We start from the raw sequence: 14,329 nt of genomic DNA on the forward strand, positions 1-14,329 counted from the left end.
TTAGAATCAATCAATCCTACTGACCCTAAACAGATATGACCAGTACCACATTACCTGAATTACATAGCTTTTGTTTTTAGAAATGAGGAGGACACACTATGGTGCCATGGTTCAAGAGACTATAAATGCACTATAGACTTCACTAATGGTACTCTCACGCGCTGTTCATTGTAAAACACCAACTAACCAGTGAATTTGGGAAAAGCATTGAGCATTATGTTTTTTCACGTAAGCCCCAGCTCTTCTTTATAATGGGTTTGCGCACTAGCCGTCTGTTGTTCCGGCATTGGTTTCAACATTATATTTTGTATATTATATTTTTATTAGACAGCAGGGAAAAACAAGAACATACAGTACATTTTAATTTCCATGAGACTGACTGCCAGGGGGTTAAAGTCCAGTCTGCATTCAGTTTTAAACAAATGAGAGCCTGGTGATTTTGATACGTAAATAAACTGACATTCACCCATGCTGTTCCTGTGTTCCGCCAAAGGGAGGAGGGGATGTACTACATACATTTCTTTCTCCAAGCCCCCATCAGCAATGAGTGTCAACCTTCCCACCATCCTACGTAGCAAACAGCAGAAGATTCAGATTGAGAAAAGTAAGCCAAATGCTGACCCTATTGCTGTTGGTGATCAGGTCCAATCACAACAATGGTGTCGTCAGCAAATTTGATGATGGTATTAGAGTTGTTGGTCAATTCCATTTTAATTCAGCTGGACCAGAAGATTATTTTAAATTCCAATGAAACATTTAGCCATTCTGCCATTTTTTTGTATTTTCAATTGAAATGTCTAAATTCCTCAAAGAATCGGCCTTAACTTTGGTAAGAACAAAAAGTATTTGTATACAACAGTGGTAGGTTTGACCAGGAAATAAAGAACTACTATTAGCACTAGAGAGTAAATCAATACATTTGTTTGAGTTGCCTCTGCCCAGGCTGAATATGGGGAATTGGTTTTTCCACTGACATGTGTCACCCATGTCCTACAAGTCACAGGACATTCCACATCCAGTGTACATTTGAATTGCCTCGAGCGGATACATTAGGACGCACGATTCATCAAACTCAGAACAGAGTGCGGGTGTTTGTTTGTTTGTTCGCGTGCGTGACTGGGCACTGGTATCAAGCCAAGAGTGGCGGATGGATTCCCGATGCCCCACGTGCTGCTAAACATCACCTCAATACCTTTATGTGTCTTTTATTTCACTGGCAACAACCCTTTGACAATAAAACGGTCTTTTATTTTGTTTTAGAAACAGTGAAAACATACACCACACTCAAATAAGATATTATTTTAATATGTGCTCTATTACATTTTTGGTAATAAAGTACCATAACATTTAATTAGGATGGTACGGCAAAACGATAATATCCCCTCCCCTCCCATCTTCGCCAATACACTGCTTGAGAACTCAGTCCAACAGTCGCCAATTTGTGCGCTCTGCACTACGCAAATATTCCTTGCATGATCTATGAGATTCACACACAGGAGGGCGCATGTTCTTTGTATTGAGATGAACGCTTTCAAGACACTTTGGGTGATCATTTAAAGTGTTTCTCATTTTAACTGTATGTAATTTCACTCGTTTTTGTTGTTTCCCGCCGGACATGGGCTGCGCAATATCAGGCTTAGCAAAACAAGTCGGAGACGCGAAGGATGAGGTTGCCATCGTGAATTTAAGCGAGGAACACAGACAGATAATAAAAGATTCGTGGATAATCATTCAAGAGGACATCGCGAAACTTGGCGTTATTATGTTTGTCAGGTGAGTGAGTTTGATTTCAAAGGGTTTAGTAGACTGGGTTTATCTGAATAAATGCGTGCGTAATACCAAATGTAAAACCATGACCGAACAGATGCTCTGATTGCAAACATATAAATGAACAACGTCTTGAAATATGCTGATATGTGTCATGAGTAGAGAATTAGGCAAGCAAATATCCCATTACCAGACTAGTGACTGTTTAGATTGAAAGTATTTCAAGATTCGAAGGTGAAATAATTTTGTATGAGGGAATATCATGGATACCTCAATGTTTTTCCATGTCACATCTGTTATCAACAACCTATCTGAAAAGAAAAGAGCTAGTAAATCGTTCTTTAAATTACATCACCCTATCCTACACAATTGTCCAATGTATTGATCATAAACACAAATCAATTGTCATTACCTTTTGTTTTCTATGAATTGGTTTTTATATTTTTCACAATTTCATTCACCTGTGAAACATTGAAACATGAACTGAGTTCATTGTCACTAGGGACATGATGATCGAGATCCAGATCTTTAAAGGGATGACCCCTTCTCCCTCACCTTGATCATTGACAATTTCCATTGACCTAGGGTTAAAGGTGAAATGCAGATGGCAGAGAAATGCAGATTTTTTTAGGTCACAATATCACAGTTTCAGAAAGTTAATATATAATTGGACTCTCCATTAAATGAAGGATTAGATGTCATGATTAATGTCTGATGTGTAGCCATGGTGGCATGGTGCATTTAGAGCAATATTCAATCTTTCAGTTGAATCTCAAGTAATCTTCCAATTAACTGGAATTGAATAGGCCCCCAACTTGAAGGTTCAATTTAGGGCGTCCGTAATGGAAAATGTGTCCCATCTCTCACACCACTCCTACAGCAGGGACTCCTTCACACTCCCTCAGGGTATGCAAATAAGATTCTCTCTGTCATATTGTCCTTTCCAATCTAAGTATTTGTCAAGATGCAAATCTCAAGACTATAATTGAAACAACACTTCATTGTCGTCCCGTTGTCACTGGCAACCAACCTGTATTTCAAGCTATAATTGCTCAATAAAAACCCATTTAAATTCTCAGCCTGAAAGACCTATGACCCAACAACACCAGGCTGCCAAAATGAGAGCTAAACTTCATGCACCCCTTAGAAACCTTGATGTACGATATCTCTCCTGCCTTTCACCATGTTCAAACAGTCTGCTCGTTACGAGTACATCAATGGAAAAAGGAACTGGGAGCATAAGCAATAAACATCCACTGATGTAAAACAAACGCTGATGCAGAGCTGATAGGACTTTAACAAGCTATTTATTCGTGGGCCTCCCATATCAGTTAGGGCATTAATGGTCTCTTTGGAAGGGAGCTGTGGCAGTTCCTGTTCCAGCACCAGTGTGACGCACCTATAGACAAACTCCACCATCACATAGCCATCCGCCCACAAGAATACAAGTCACAAAAGCAAATCGGTGCATCAAAACATGAAAAGTTAAATCCACCATTAATTTCATAATGACACAATAAATAGTAACTATAACCATAAATATGCATTGCAGGTTGGAAACAAATGCTATAAATATATATAAAATTCATCTAAAATATTCAAAAACAAGCAGCAGCTTAATTTGGACTTTTGATAAATCTGTCCCATCACTTAAATAAATCTGTACCCTAAAACAGAGGTACTATGCATAAAAAGTGTTGTAATTTCTGAATGGTGAAACCAATACAGAATGTACACAAATACCATCAAATAAAAATAACTCAAAAAGAATTTCTACGTGGACAGGGATACTGGAAACGTAATCAAAACCTTTTAAATTACAGTATGTTCTTAACTAAGGCAAAATGAAACTTGACTTTTTCTTCTACAATAAATTCTTTTTGAGTTATTTGAAGGCCAACTAGATCTCCGATCACATTCTGTCACCTATCAACACTTTTTTTTACTTTTAGTACCAAAGAGAAAGACACAAGGAAATAGTCAAGATGACCAGCTTGACTGAGCCTCCTCCATGTTTTTCTCACCAAGTCAGGGTTTTTAAATCTCCATACATCCATTAGTTCTAATCCATCCATAATAGTTGTGATCTCCTTGAGTGCGAGAGGGTGATCATTTACAGTATGAATTCATTTACGGCCCATTGATGTACTTAAAACTGTGTTATAGCCCCCTACCATAATAATAGGATCATTACAGTCACTCAGCGTCTTGTTACCAGACTAATCTGATTCCATGCCCTTCTTGGTCTGAAGGGTGTGCTTGAGCTCATTAGAGCACCATGCTAACAGGAGGAAAGGTGTCAGACGCCTTACCAGTTCAGGTTTGTGGCCGTTTGTTCAACTCCCTCCCAACGCACCACAGCAGGTCTTTCTATAATGAGGGACAGAGGGTGTCCAGTGGGCCTATTAAGCATTCTGTTCAAGGATAATGTAGGTGTTAGTTTAAGGAGCATCTAGAGGTTGGTGTTAGGGTAGCTCACAATTTGTGAGGCCATTGCCAAGTAGCAGTAAACAGAGGCTTTTTGTGTTGTGCATCCTTGGCATTCAAGCCATTCCATGTATGGGCTCACACCTTTTACTGAATTTAAGTGTATTTGAAAATGAATAAAAAAAAAAAATTGTTTTACATGTAGATGAAGGTCATATATTGCGATTAGAAACACATTAGAATTACAGTAGAGCTGCAACGCAGAAGCACATCAACTCCGTTTCTCCTCATTCCTCTGGAAGAGAGTGGATTTTCTATAAAGAAAAAAATAAAATAAAATCTATTCACCTCCCCACTTAGTGCCCAAACCCACAACCCAATAGTCAATTAGAGGGGTTCTACTAAATCACCACAAACAACCAAAACAGTTACCCAAAACAACCCCAAACAGGTACCCAAAAGAATCCCACAATACCCAAAACAACCCAAAAGTACCCAAAACAACCACACACAAAAGAACTCCAAAAGTACCCAAAACAACTACAAACAGGTCCCCAAAAGAACCCAAAACAGTGTTGGATACTATAAGACACAGTTCTTAATGAAATGATTTGTTAAATGAGATTACATTCGTCTTTATATGGTTTAAAGTTGAATGACTTGAATATGTACTACTTTTAGAGATGGTATTGTTGGAATATGTGCTGTATCTTAGTCTACAAGCCACAGTTATTGATGGTATTATTTATTCAATAAACCATTTATTGTTTAAGATTCTATGGCTGGGTTGTGAAACAGACGTCAAGTTTTTGCAAACAGTAGCCCTTGCGACTTGCTCCGACCGAGCCTCGAACTTGCGATCTCTGGCTTGCCAACACACGTGATCGTCTCCTCAAATACCCGATGTTATATAGCAGAGGAATTACTACTCCCTGCTGCTATAGATATGGTCTCTACCATGATAGACAAGGCAAGTGCCCAAAAGCTGAGATCTATCCCCCTGTCCAACAACACAATAGCGAGACGCACGCATCACCGATATATCCGAGGATATGAAAGAGCATCGTATCGATAAGATCAAGGACAAACGCTTCGCTCTTCAACTGACAACAATAAGCACTGCCTTTTAATAGCCTACGTGAGATACATTGATGCAAATCATTTCACAGAGGATTTTGTAACTATGTTCCAACGCGGACAACAGCTGATGAATTATTCAAAATCATTGACAGCTACGTGAGAGAAGAGGGTTTAAAATGGGAGGACTGTGGGGATTTGCATGGACATGTCAGGGAAATGAGGAGGGCTGCGCGCTCTGATCAAGCGCGTCGCACCGAGAGCTGAGTGGACGCACCGTGAGCGGCAATCTCAATACAACAACCCCGCTTTGAGAAGATTTGCAAAGGAAAACAAGCACACCTAAGCCACTGAATGTGTATGGTGCAGGGAAGATCAATAAGTTCTATGTAGGCTTTTCTCAATTCATGATTTCCACAAGGAGAATAGGAGTGTGTAACATAGGAACATGTTTTTTTTTCAGGAATGTGTAAAATAGGAATATGGTGTTATTTGTTGTCACTAGTTGTGTTAATTTTCTCTCCACGATTTAACTATAAAAAAGTTTTAACTTTAATTGCATCTTTGTATTGTTATTTATAGAGAGAAAATGCCGGTTTGTACAACTATGCAACAAATACAATTAATTTTACCAAGAAGGATGTCGTGTAGGGGGGGGCCTGAATTATATTCAATTACCAAAGGCTTCTGTTGATTGAAAAACCATTCTGTATTCTGGACATTCACATACAGTAATGCATCCATAATACATTATTAGCACCACTATAATCGTGTAATTATATCTTCTCGCTATAGAATATAAACTATTTGTATATTTTCTCAGAGGACACACCATATTATCTTTTGACATCTCAACACTCAGATATGCTGAGACCTGAACAAAAATAGACCACAGGACGGAAGAAAGAAAATGCTTGTAATTTTCCACTGTGGGAAATTAATTGAATATTACCGAGCAATGTTTGTGAATCTATTTATCCCAACCTCAAGAGCTCACGAGTGTCCGTTGTCCTGGTAACAGGTTGTTTGAGACCCATCCAGAATGCAAGGACGCTTTCTTCGTGTTCCGAGACGTGGAGGACCTGGAGATGCTACGAACCAGCAGGGAGCTGCGGGCTCACGGCCTACGGTCGGTAACCCCTTCGCCTCTTCCACTTCCATTCATCTTTCCTCCCTCCTGCCACTCTGCTTCCTCTCAGTCGTCCCATCATCACCCTCTTGTCAGTCCTCAGGCAAGCTCTTGGCACATCCATTCACAGAGATGTGAGTGCAGCGCTGCCTTTATTTATTTCTGTGAACACACCACAGGTGTTGGATAATTTGCAAATGGAAAAAAAATAAAGCATTATGATAATTACTTACACAGGACGCATATGTTATCAGTAAAAGTAAAATTGCATGGGTTCAAGTATTAACATTTTCTGTACAATTTGTTTTCGGTAAGAGAGTAGATGATGTTGCGTTTCTAACCGAGCCCCGAGGTTTTGTTCAGGTTGCTCAGTTGATTAGAGAATGATGCCTACCTGGTTTGGCCTCAACTCAAAAGTCATTCAGGTAATATTCTTTCTTTGTACTTGAACTGCAAAATCAGCTATCAAAAATAGAATTGAGCCCAAACCGAGTGCCAACAGCCATGCAAAGGCCATGACACCTTAAAAAAGTTCACACTGCTTTTTTGCACTTCTGGTAAGACGCTAACTGCATTTCGTTGTCTCTGTACTTGTACTCTGCAAAATGACAATAAAGTTGAATCTAATCTAATCTAATTTAATCTAAAATGCATCCATTGTAGGCCAAGATAGCCAAGTTTCTGCTGTATAACCACAGGTCAATATTAGTTAATGCCCTCTAGCGTATCAGATTCAGATTGTCATTCAGAAAACCTTAATGTCCTCAATGAGGCAATTTATTGCACGGCAGCAGTTCATAAATGTCCATACCAACAGACAATCACCATCACGCCTAGAGCAGTTGGTTTACCCTAACTGGTCTTGGAGAGCTGTACGTGGGCAGATCACTCTACTGCCCTGGTAAAGACGAGACACTTAACCTGGAGTGTCTACACAGTGGCCCACAGAACACCAAGCGTTACAGTTTACAGGCTGATGGTGCTAATGAAGCAGGAGACAGAGCAGGGCCATAGAGCAGTGGGGCGCCTGAAGAGAGACCGAGGCTAAACACACGTGATTTGGAATCACCTCGTGATGAGGTAGCCCTATCTGAAACATGTGAACTCAAGTGTCTACATTGGACCTTAAGGATGTCCTCTTGGCCTGATGGTAGACAATACTACTTCCAGTGTCTTCCACATGGGTAATAATGCTGTTAATGATAACTAAATGATAACTTTGCATGAAGAGAAAGTGGCTGATATACTGTATATCGTTCTACAGAGAGGACGGGCACATATGGGCCATTCCTTTTACCTTAACAAATAATACAATGCTATCACAAAATGTGATAGCCTCAAACCTCTGTGTCTTCATGAACCAAGGCTCTGTTACATTCAAGGCTCTCACTAGCTTCAAGTGTCTCTTTTGCAGCCAAAACACAAACAGTACCCGCTGTACCCTATTAACCTCATTCAGTTCTGCTGGACGTCAGCCAGCCAGCCGGCCAACCTGCGCTGCGCTGCATTATCGTAAAGTTCACTTGGTGCCCTGGAACACACAACCAGACGAGTGTCCGTGCTAGTCAATCAGTTGCTCATGTCATAAAACCAAAACAGATGTCTCCTTTCATTTAATTAAAGTCTTAACCAGGCGACAGACCGGCTTGATACTTTCCATTCGATTATTGCTGCTTGTCTGACTCTGAAAATGGCCTCTCTCTCTCTTCAAGGACCATGTCTTTCATTGAGAAAAGCGTGGCCAGGCTTAACCAGATGGAGCGATTGGACCAAATGATCCTAGATCTGGGCAAGAGCCACTGTCGCTACAGCGCCCCTCCTAAGTACTACGGGGTAAGGTCTCTTGCCACTGACCAGTCTTTAAAGTCCTACCCTTTGGTGTGTCTGATGCATTTTCCACTAGCAAATACTTTCTTAGTCTTGCAAATGCAGTCCCAGCTGTACTCTCGCTGAACATAAAACACTCACACTTGAAGCATCATTAGACAAATGATGTATAGAGAATGTAACTGCATGACAACTTTTGAAAATGTGTCTTTGTTATTTTTGCGATATTTGATCAGATAATTCAGACTCCAAATGGCTCTGTATTTATCCAACATTCATGATTAATTATCAGTTATGTCCTCTGGGTTTATTTCAGTACGTGGGGGCAGAATTTATCCGCGCTGTCCAGCCAACCCTTAAAGACAACTGGACCCCTGAGGTACAGGAGGCTTGGCAGGTAAACAATGCATAGGAACATTCCAATCTCACCTAGCAACCATGAAGTGGTTATGAACAGTGTGTGCAGTATGAGCTGTCATAGTTCCTTCACCTCCCTCGTGTTAAACGAGGAAACACATTTGTCATTCTATGATGCATCGTTGTACTTACATAAGGGTAATTCGTGAAATTGCTGTTAGTAACCGCACTGTCGGCAGTACATATCCTCAAACAATTTTCTACAAAGTGCCAGTTCTGAGCAGCACTGTCAACTGTCAAACATAACTTGCGTGGAAGCTCATTTATAAAATCATAGTTATTGTTCTTTAACTATTTGTACCTAAACTGTAACCAAAGCCATGCAAATTGACTCCAAATGTAGTTTAGGAAATAGTCAAATCAAACTAATAAACAAAATACCATGTTGGCCATTCGTATTTTTGTTGCTGGCTATTGCTGAATATTGTATCGAGGGCATACTATCTAGACTTCAGTGCCAAGTGTGGTGGGCCTATTCTTTTTTTGTGAATTTTTATGTTGTTCAGAACACAACATGCAATACACTATTAGTTAGATACGCCAGAAAGCAACACTTAAGACATGTTTGTGAGATGACAGTGGCCTCTAGTGGATTTACTACATAAATCATAGGCCCACACAACTTGCTCCTCTGTAACCATTTACCAGACGCAGCATGATCACAGCAAATATGTACAGTTCTTGGACTCATCGCCAAATAATCATTATAGGAACATGTGCAGCTAAAAACAGTTTAAGAGGAATAGTAGAGAATACATAGGCCGACTGCATGTTCGATTTGAAAATAAATCTAAATCCACTGTTTATTCTGGCATACCTAACCAATGTGCCTTCAGTAAGAAACGTTGTGACCATGGAAGAAGAGAATTGCAATTGTGACTCAATTTCCGATGCGTGTCTGAAAACACTGTACATTTTGAGGGTTTTTTTCCGTCCCTCAGATGTTTTTCCTGTACATTACGAGTATCATGAAGCAGGGATACCAGGAAGAGGAGAGGAACCAGAGAAACGCCATGACCAACACCACCAGAGAGAGACCAGAAAACAGGCTCAACACCATGTAGGAGAATCGCTATCCAGCCAACTTGATTAACATGGATCCATTAGGGACGGCATGTTAACCATTGGCCAATTACTGCCAGGTGCCTGGAGCCTCAGCTGTACGGTTCATTGTGTGATGATGACTTTTGTATTTATTTCATGCTTCTCACAATATCACATGAACAGCCTGCATAAGTTAACAGTCGTCGTGCAGAAAATAACATGTATTCACTGCAAAGCTAAACCGGTAAGGAAACACGTCACACTGTACAATGTGCAATGTCCTGCGTAAGCAATGGGACAGTGAAGCATTTTTTTTTTCTTCTTCTGCCTCTACACTCCAAAAGTTTGGATTTGATCGATCAAACATTTATTATTTGTGTACATATTGGTTTCACCATTTAGAAATGACAAAAAAATGCCATCAAATGAAAGCTGAGAATCTGTACTTAGCAGCCAAAAGGAAAAATGCTTCACTGTCCCATTATTTACGCAGGGCACTGTATGTTCAGTTGATGGTCGTGTTACATGGTGATCATACATAGAGTATTCATAGGATGTTTTATTGAGGATTTCAATAGCAGTCATGTTGTCACCACGTTTTCAAGCTGTGCAGTCAGAAGTGCACTTGATTGTCCAACTTCAGACTGCACAGATACACCAGCCTGTTCTTACCTAGCCTCAACTTAATTCAAGTCAGGTTCAATCTTGGACTCAAATGAGCCCTTGGTATTCCTATTTTGAAGAGGTGTATGCGTATCTCGCCAAACAGGCATTCCAGACTTCACACAAAGGAATTAAGAATAGACCTCCCCAATGACAAATGTCAGTTGATAAATGATGTCAATTTTGCTGTTGTGAAGGAGAGGAGCCGTATTTGCTATAGAATGTAAAATGTTAAAAGAAAACTTTATCTGAGATGAGGTTATACTGTACATGTGCTGTTCAATAAATGTTTAGACCACAGTCATATATGACCATTGTGGGTGCTGATTAAAGCAAAGAACTACCAATGTCCTCTCAGAGCAAATGGGATTTTGTTGATCAGGACCAAGAATGTCAAGTACACAGGGACACAAACACATTCATCAATTTATTTAAAGATTTAACAAAAACATAACAGAGTGACTCACACGATCAGTGATGCCCCAAACGTCACTCATTATTTTTAGTTGTTGCACAGTACATCAAATCAAAATGGAAATCTGCATTTCAGAATAGAAAAAGACATACTGTACATGGCATCATAGCACGATCCTTATATTCCCAACTTAAGCACTTGTATCTAAATGTAACAAAATCAGACTTGAATATTCACTAAACTCAAATGTCAGTTATGAGGCTCTAATTCTAATAAAACAAAATGTCCCTAAAGTGGCTTTATGCCAGTGTTCAAATAGCGGATGTCCATGACATCAAAATATACCTCGTATTGACTTGGTGAAATCTGCCTTGTCTCTCAAACATTCTCCCTATTGTCTTCTCTATGCAAAACATATCCTAGTAGCATACAATTCGAGTGAAACCGCAAATTGAGATTTCTGGGTGGCCCATGCAGCCTCAATGGTTTCCTATGATCACATGAATGTCTCTTCATTGGAAAACAGCACCACAAGGAGAGATGATGTCTGTCTACTGTAGAAGTTAACAATGTTATTGTGTTATCAGGAAGGTAAGCTGGAAATAGCGATGGAGGCGGTCTTGTTTTTAATATTTTGATGCAGCGGAGCAGGTATAAAGAGAGGTCTGAGAAGCCAAATGCAGAACTTCACTTCTCATTGGGGAGCTTTTGCTTTCTGACTCTTGCTTTTTCTGTCTCTTTTCTTCAGACCATCCAAATGTGCCCGTAACAGGAGGGAATAGGCCTAGACAGGGCAGCCAATGTAAACTATTCACATCACTCCACTTAAAATGGTAACAAACAAAATACTGATGCCATGCAAATAAGTATCGTAGAAAAACAGTTTTTTTTGAGAGCCTGCCAGAAAAATGCCAAAGCAGGGCAACTGGACATTAATTGAGGTAATTTATTTAAAAGAGAATATCCATAATATTGTCCTGCTATTATCATTAACTCTCAGGCCTCATTCATATAGCAAGGTCTAGAGCAAAATCCTAACTTGCCCCTGCTAAAATCAATGGAATGTATTCAGTTGCAAACAGAAAAAGAAGCCTGTGAGATGTTTCCCCTAATATCCAACGTCTCGGTTGTGAAAAGGTGGCTTGTATCCAAACTGAAAAAATGAACTTGTAACTGGGCTAGACAATTATTACTCCAATAATGTCACTGCAGATGATTCTCAACACAAATTGTGTATGCTGAATTAAAGGTGCAAGTGCTTTAAAGGCGAATCTGACACTTGACTTCAGAATGTGCTTGACAGAACTCCACAAGACATTTGTGCTGGCCTCTCAAACCGCACAAACAATTTGCATACTTTGCCGGTACCTCCGATATACTGAGATAAGCGGTTGCTAGTCAGAGTTACGACATGAACAACTCAAATTGTAATAAACTGTGCGTAGTGAGCTTGAGTTAAGCAGGGGGCAAGATAGGATTTCACCCTCAATCAACAAGCAAGTGAGGTGTGAGACAATACCTCCACATCCCAAAATGAATGACTGAACTCAGACATTTAGGACCACCAGTGATAAGGATGAGACATCTTTGAATTAATTAACAATATTTAACTTCTGTAAAACCATGAAGTCAATCCATTTCATAATTCCATGCCACTACATCTCACTCACCATCTGGAACTTAATCACCTCTTTGGAGCTGACCTAGAGAGAAAGAGATGAGTCTGATATACTGTGGGAGGACCAGATAGTAAAGCTCTCTCATTCTTTAGAGTCAAATATTGAAAGACGATAATGACGACATTAACAGGAGAAAGATAGTTTGAGGGTTCGATGCATTTTTCTACATCTACACTATGTGGAATTAGTGCTCACCACTGTGCTAATTTTTTTCTTTGCCCCTGTTGCTCTGAGGACGCACTTGGTGTCACAGGGTTCAAAGGTATCTGGTGCTCCTGTCCTTGGTTTGGGTTTTGTCCTTCCATCGTCTGCGAGGAACAAATAATATTATCACTCGGAGATGATGCTGCACTGGTTGATTAATTAAACAAATTTATCGTTAGGCTACCGGTAGTCAAGAGACTGGAATCAACTTTCTGGAATTAACTTTCTTCCCAAACGGACAGGTGGTGGTGTGTGCGCGCCATTGACATCTCATCTGCAGTGCGGGTCTTGCACTCTTACTCAATTATTTGTCAAGTACCCTAAAAGGCGACAAGCGTCCAACTACTTACATTTTTTCAAGGTAATATACACCGTTCCCGAGCCTCTGCACCTCTGGAATATTCGTGTCAACTCCGTCAAAAACTATTGAGATGAAAACGAGTGGTACGAAAAGGTAAGCGATCCACCCAGGTGAGTAGCCTCAAAGTGGCTCCGCGTTATCCATCGGATTTCCAATTTGCAACATTCGATACGATATTGTGTGACATGTTGTTTGCCTGCATCGTCGATAGAGTGAAATATTGAAGGAAAAAAGTTTGACCTTACCGTATCGTTCTCCAACAAGACCATGGCTTGGCGCTGTTTTTTCTCACTGATTTACTAAGGACCGGGAGCGATACCGTTTTTGCATGGAATAAGCCCCACCCACCGGTTTGGTGTGTTCCCTCATTTCGTGTCCCTCCTCTTCAACAGCCCATATTAGGAGTTGCAAATGCAAAACCAATTTTCAGTAATAGCGCCTACTATTACCATTGGCATTATGCTGCCCACGTAGGCTAGAGTATCAGTCAAACGTGTATCTTACTGTATTGTCAATGGTTGCATGGAAGTAGACTTTTTTGGTGGTCGGATTATATATTGAAATGAACATGTTTAAGGCCCGTTAGCATCTCCGCCAAGCGAGTTAACTTGGTTTGTAAGCGGAAGGTCGATACTCGCTTAGGCCACTCAACCCTACAGTTCGCTACAATATCAATTTCTGAACTGACTAATTGGATATTATCAATGTGATAGCACATTTAGTCAATACAAATCTTGGAAAAAGATTGAAAACACCCTCATTACTCACAAAATGTGAGTAGAAGCGTACTGTAAAAGAAGCACTTATTGAAATATAAACACCTGCAAAAGGGTATTCCCAAACGGTTCATTCCCATAGTGTTGGTTGTTCATACTACAAATATGCAAAAAGTAGACATTCTATTATAATTTTTTGAGTTTCTTACGACATCTGAAATAAGTCAGCATTTATGACTGAAATCAGTTTATTACAAATGATTTGACAAAACAAATAAATGTTCTTGATGCACAAACTAGTATGTGAAAGGTTCAAGACAAAACATCTGCAAATGAATATTAATCACAACAAAAATAATAAATAAATAAATCTGGAAGAACATAATTTAGTTTAAAAAGAACATTCTAGCCTTCAGTGAGACCATAATCTCAAAGTCATAGAAAAACGTTTTTTTGACGTTAACATATTCACGTACAGTTTGGTTTGCTGTTCATTTTCTTTTCTAATCATCTTTTTACACAGCTTATACTTTAGTTGCATGCATTGTAACAAAAGAAAAAGTTATTTTGAGAAACAGGAAAGCAAATAGCCCAATGACATCA

The 14,329-nt window shown here is 39.7% G+C and overlaps 1 protein-coding gene across 1 annotated transcript; it reads left to right on the forward strand.

Moving 5' to 3' along the window:
- Positions 1-1,615: 1,615 nt before the first annotated feature.
- Positions 1,616-9,708, forward strand: LOC310818018 (neuroglobin-like; the record flags this gene model as incomplete). Its single annotated transcript, XM_083688775.1, has 5 exons — positions 1,616-1,773; positions 6,293-6,400; positions 8,113-8,233; positions 8,544-8,624; positions 9,586-9,708. The coding sequence occupies 5 exons, from the start codon at positions 1,616-1,618 to the stop codon at positions 9,706-9,708; spliced, it is 591 nt and encodes a 196-aa protein (XP_083544901.1).
- Positions 9,709-14,329: the final 4,621 nt, after the last annotated feature.

Source organism: Argentina silus, assembly GCF_951799395.1.
Source record: "Argentina silus genome assembly, chromosome: 17".
NCBI classification, from domain to species: Eukaryota; Metazoa; Chordata; class Actinopteri; order Argentiniformes; family Argentinidae; genus Argentina; species Argentina silus.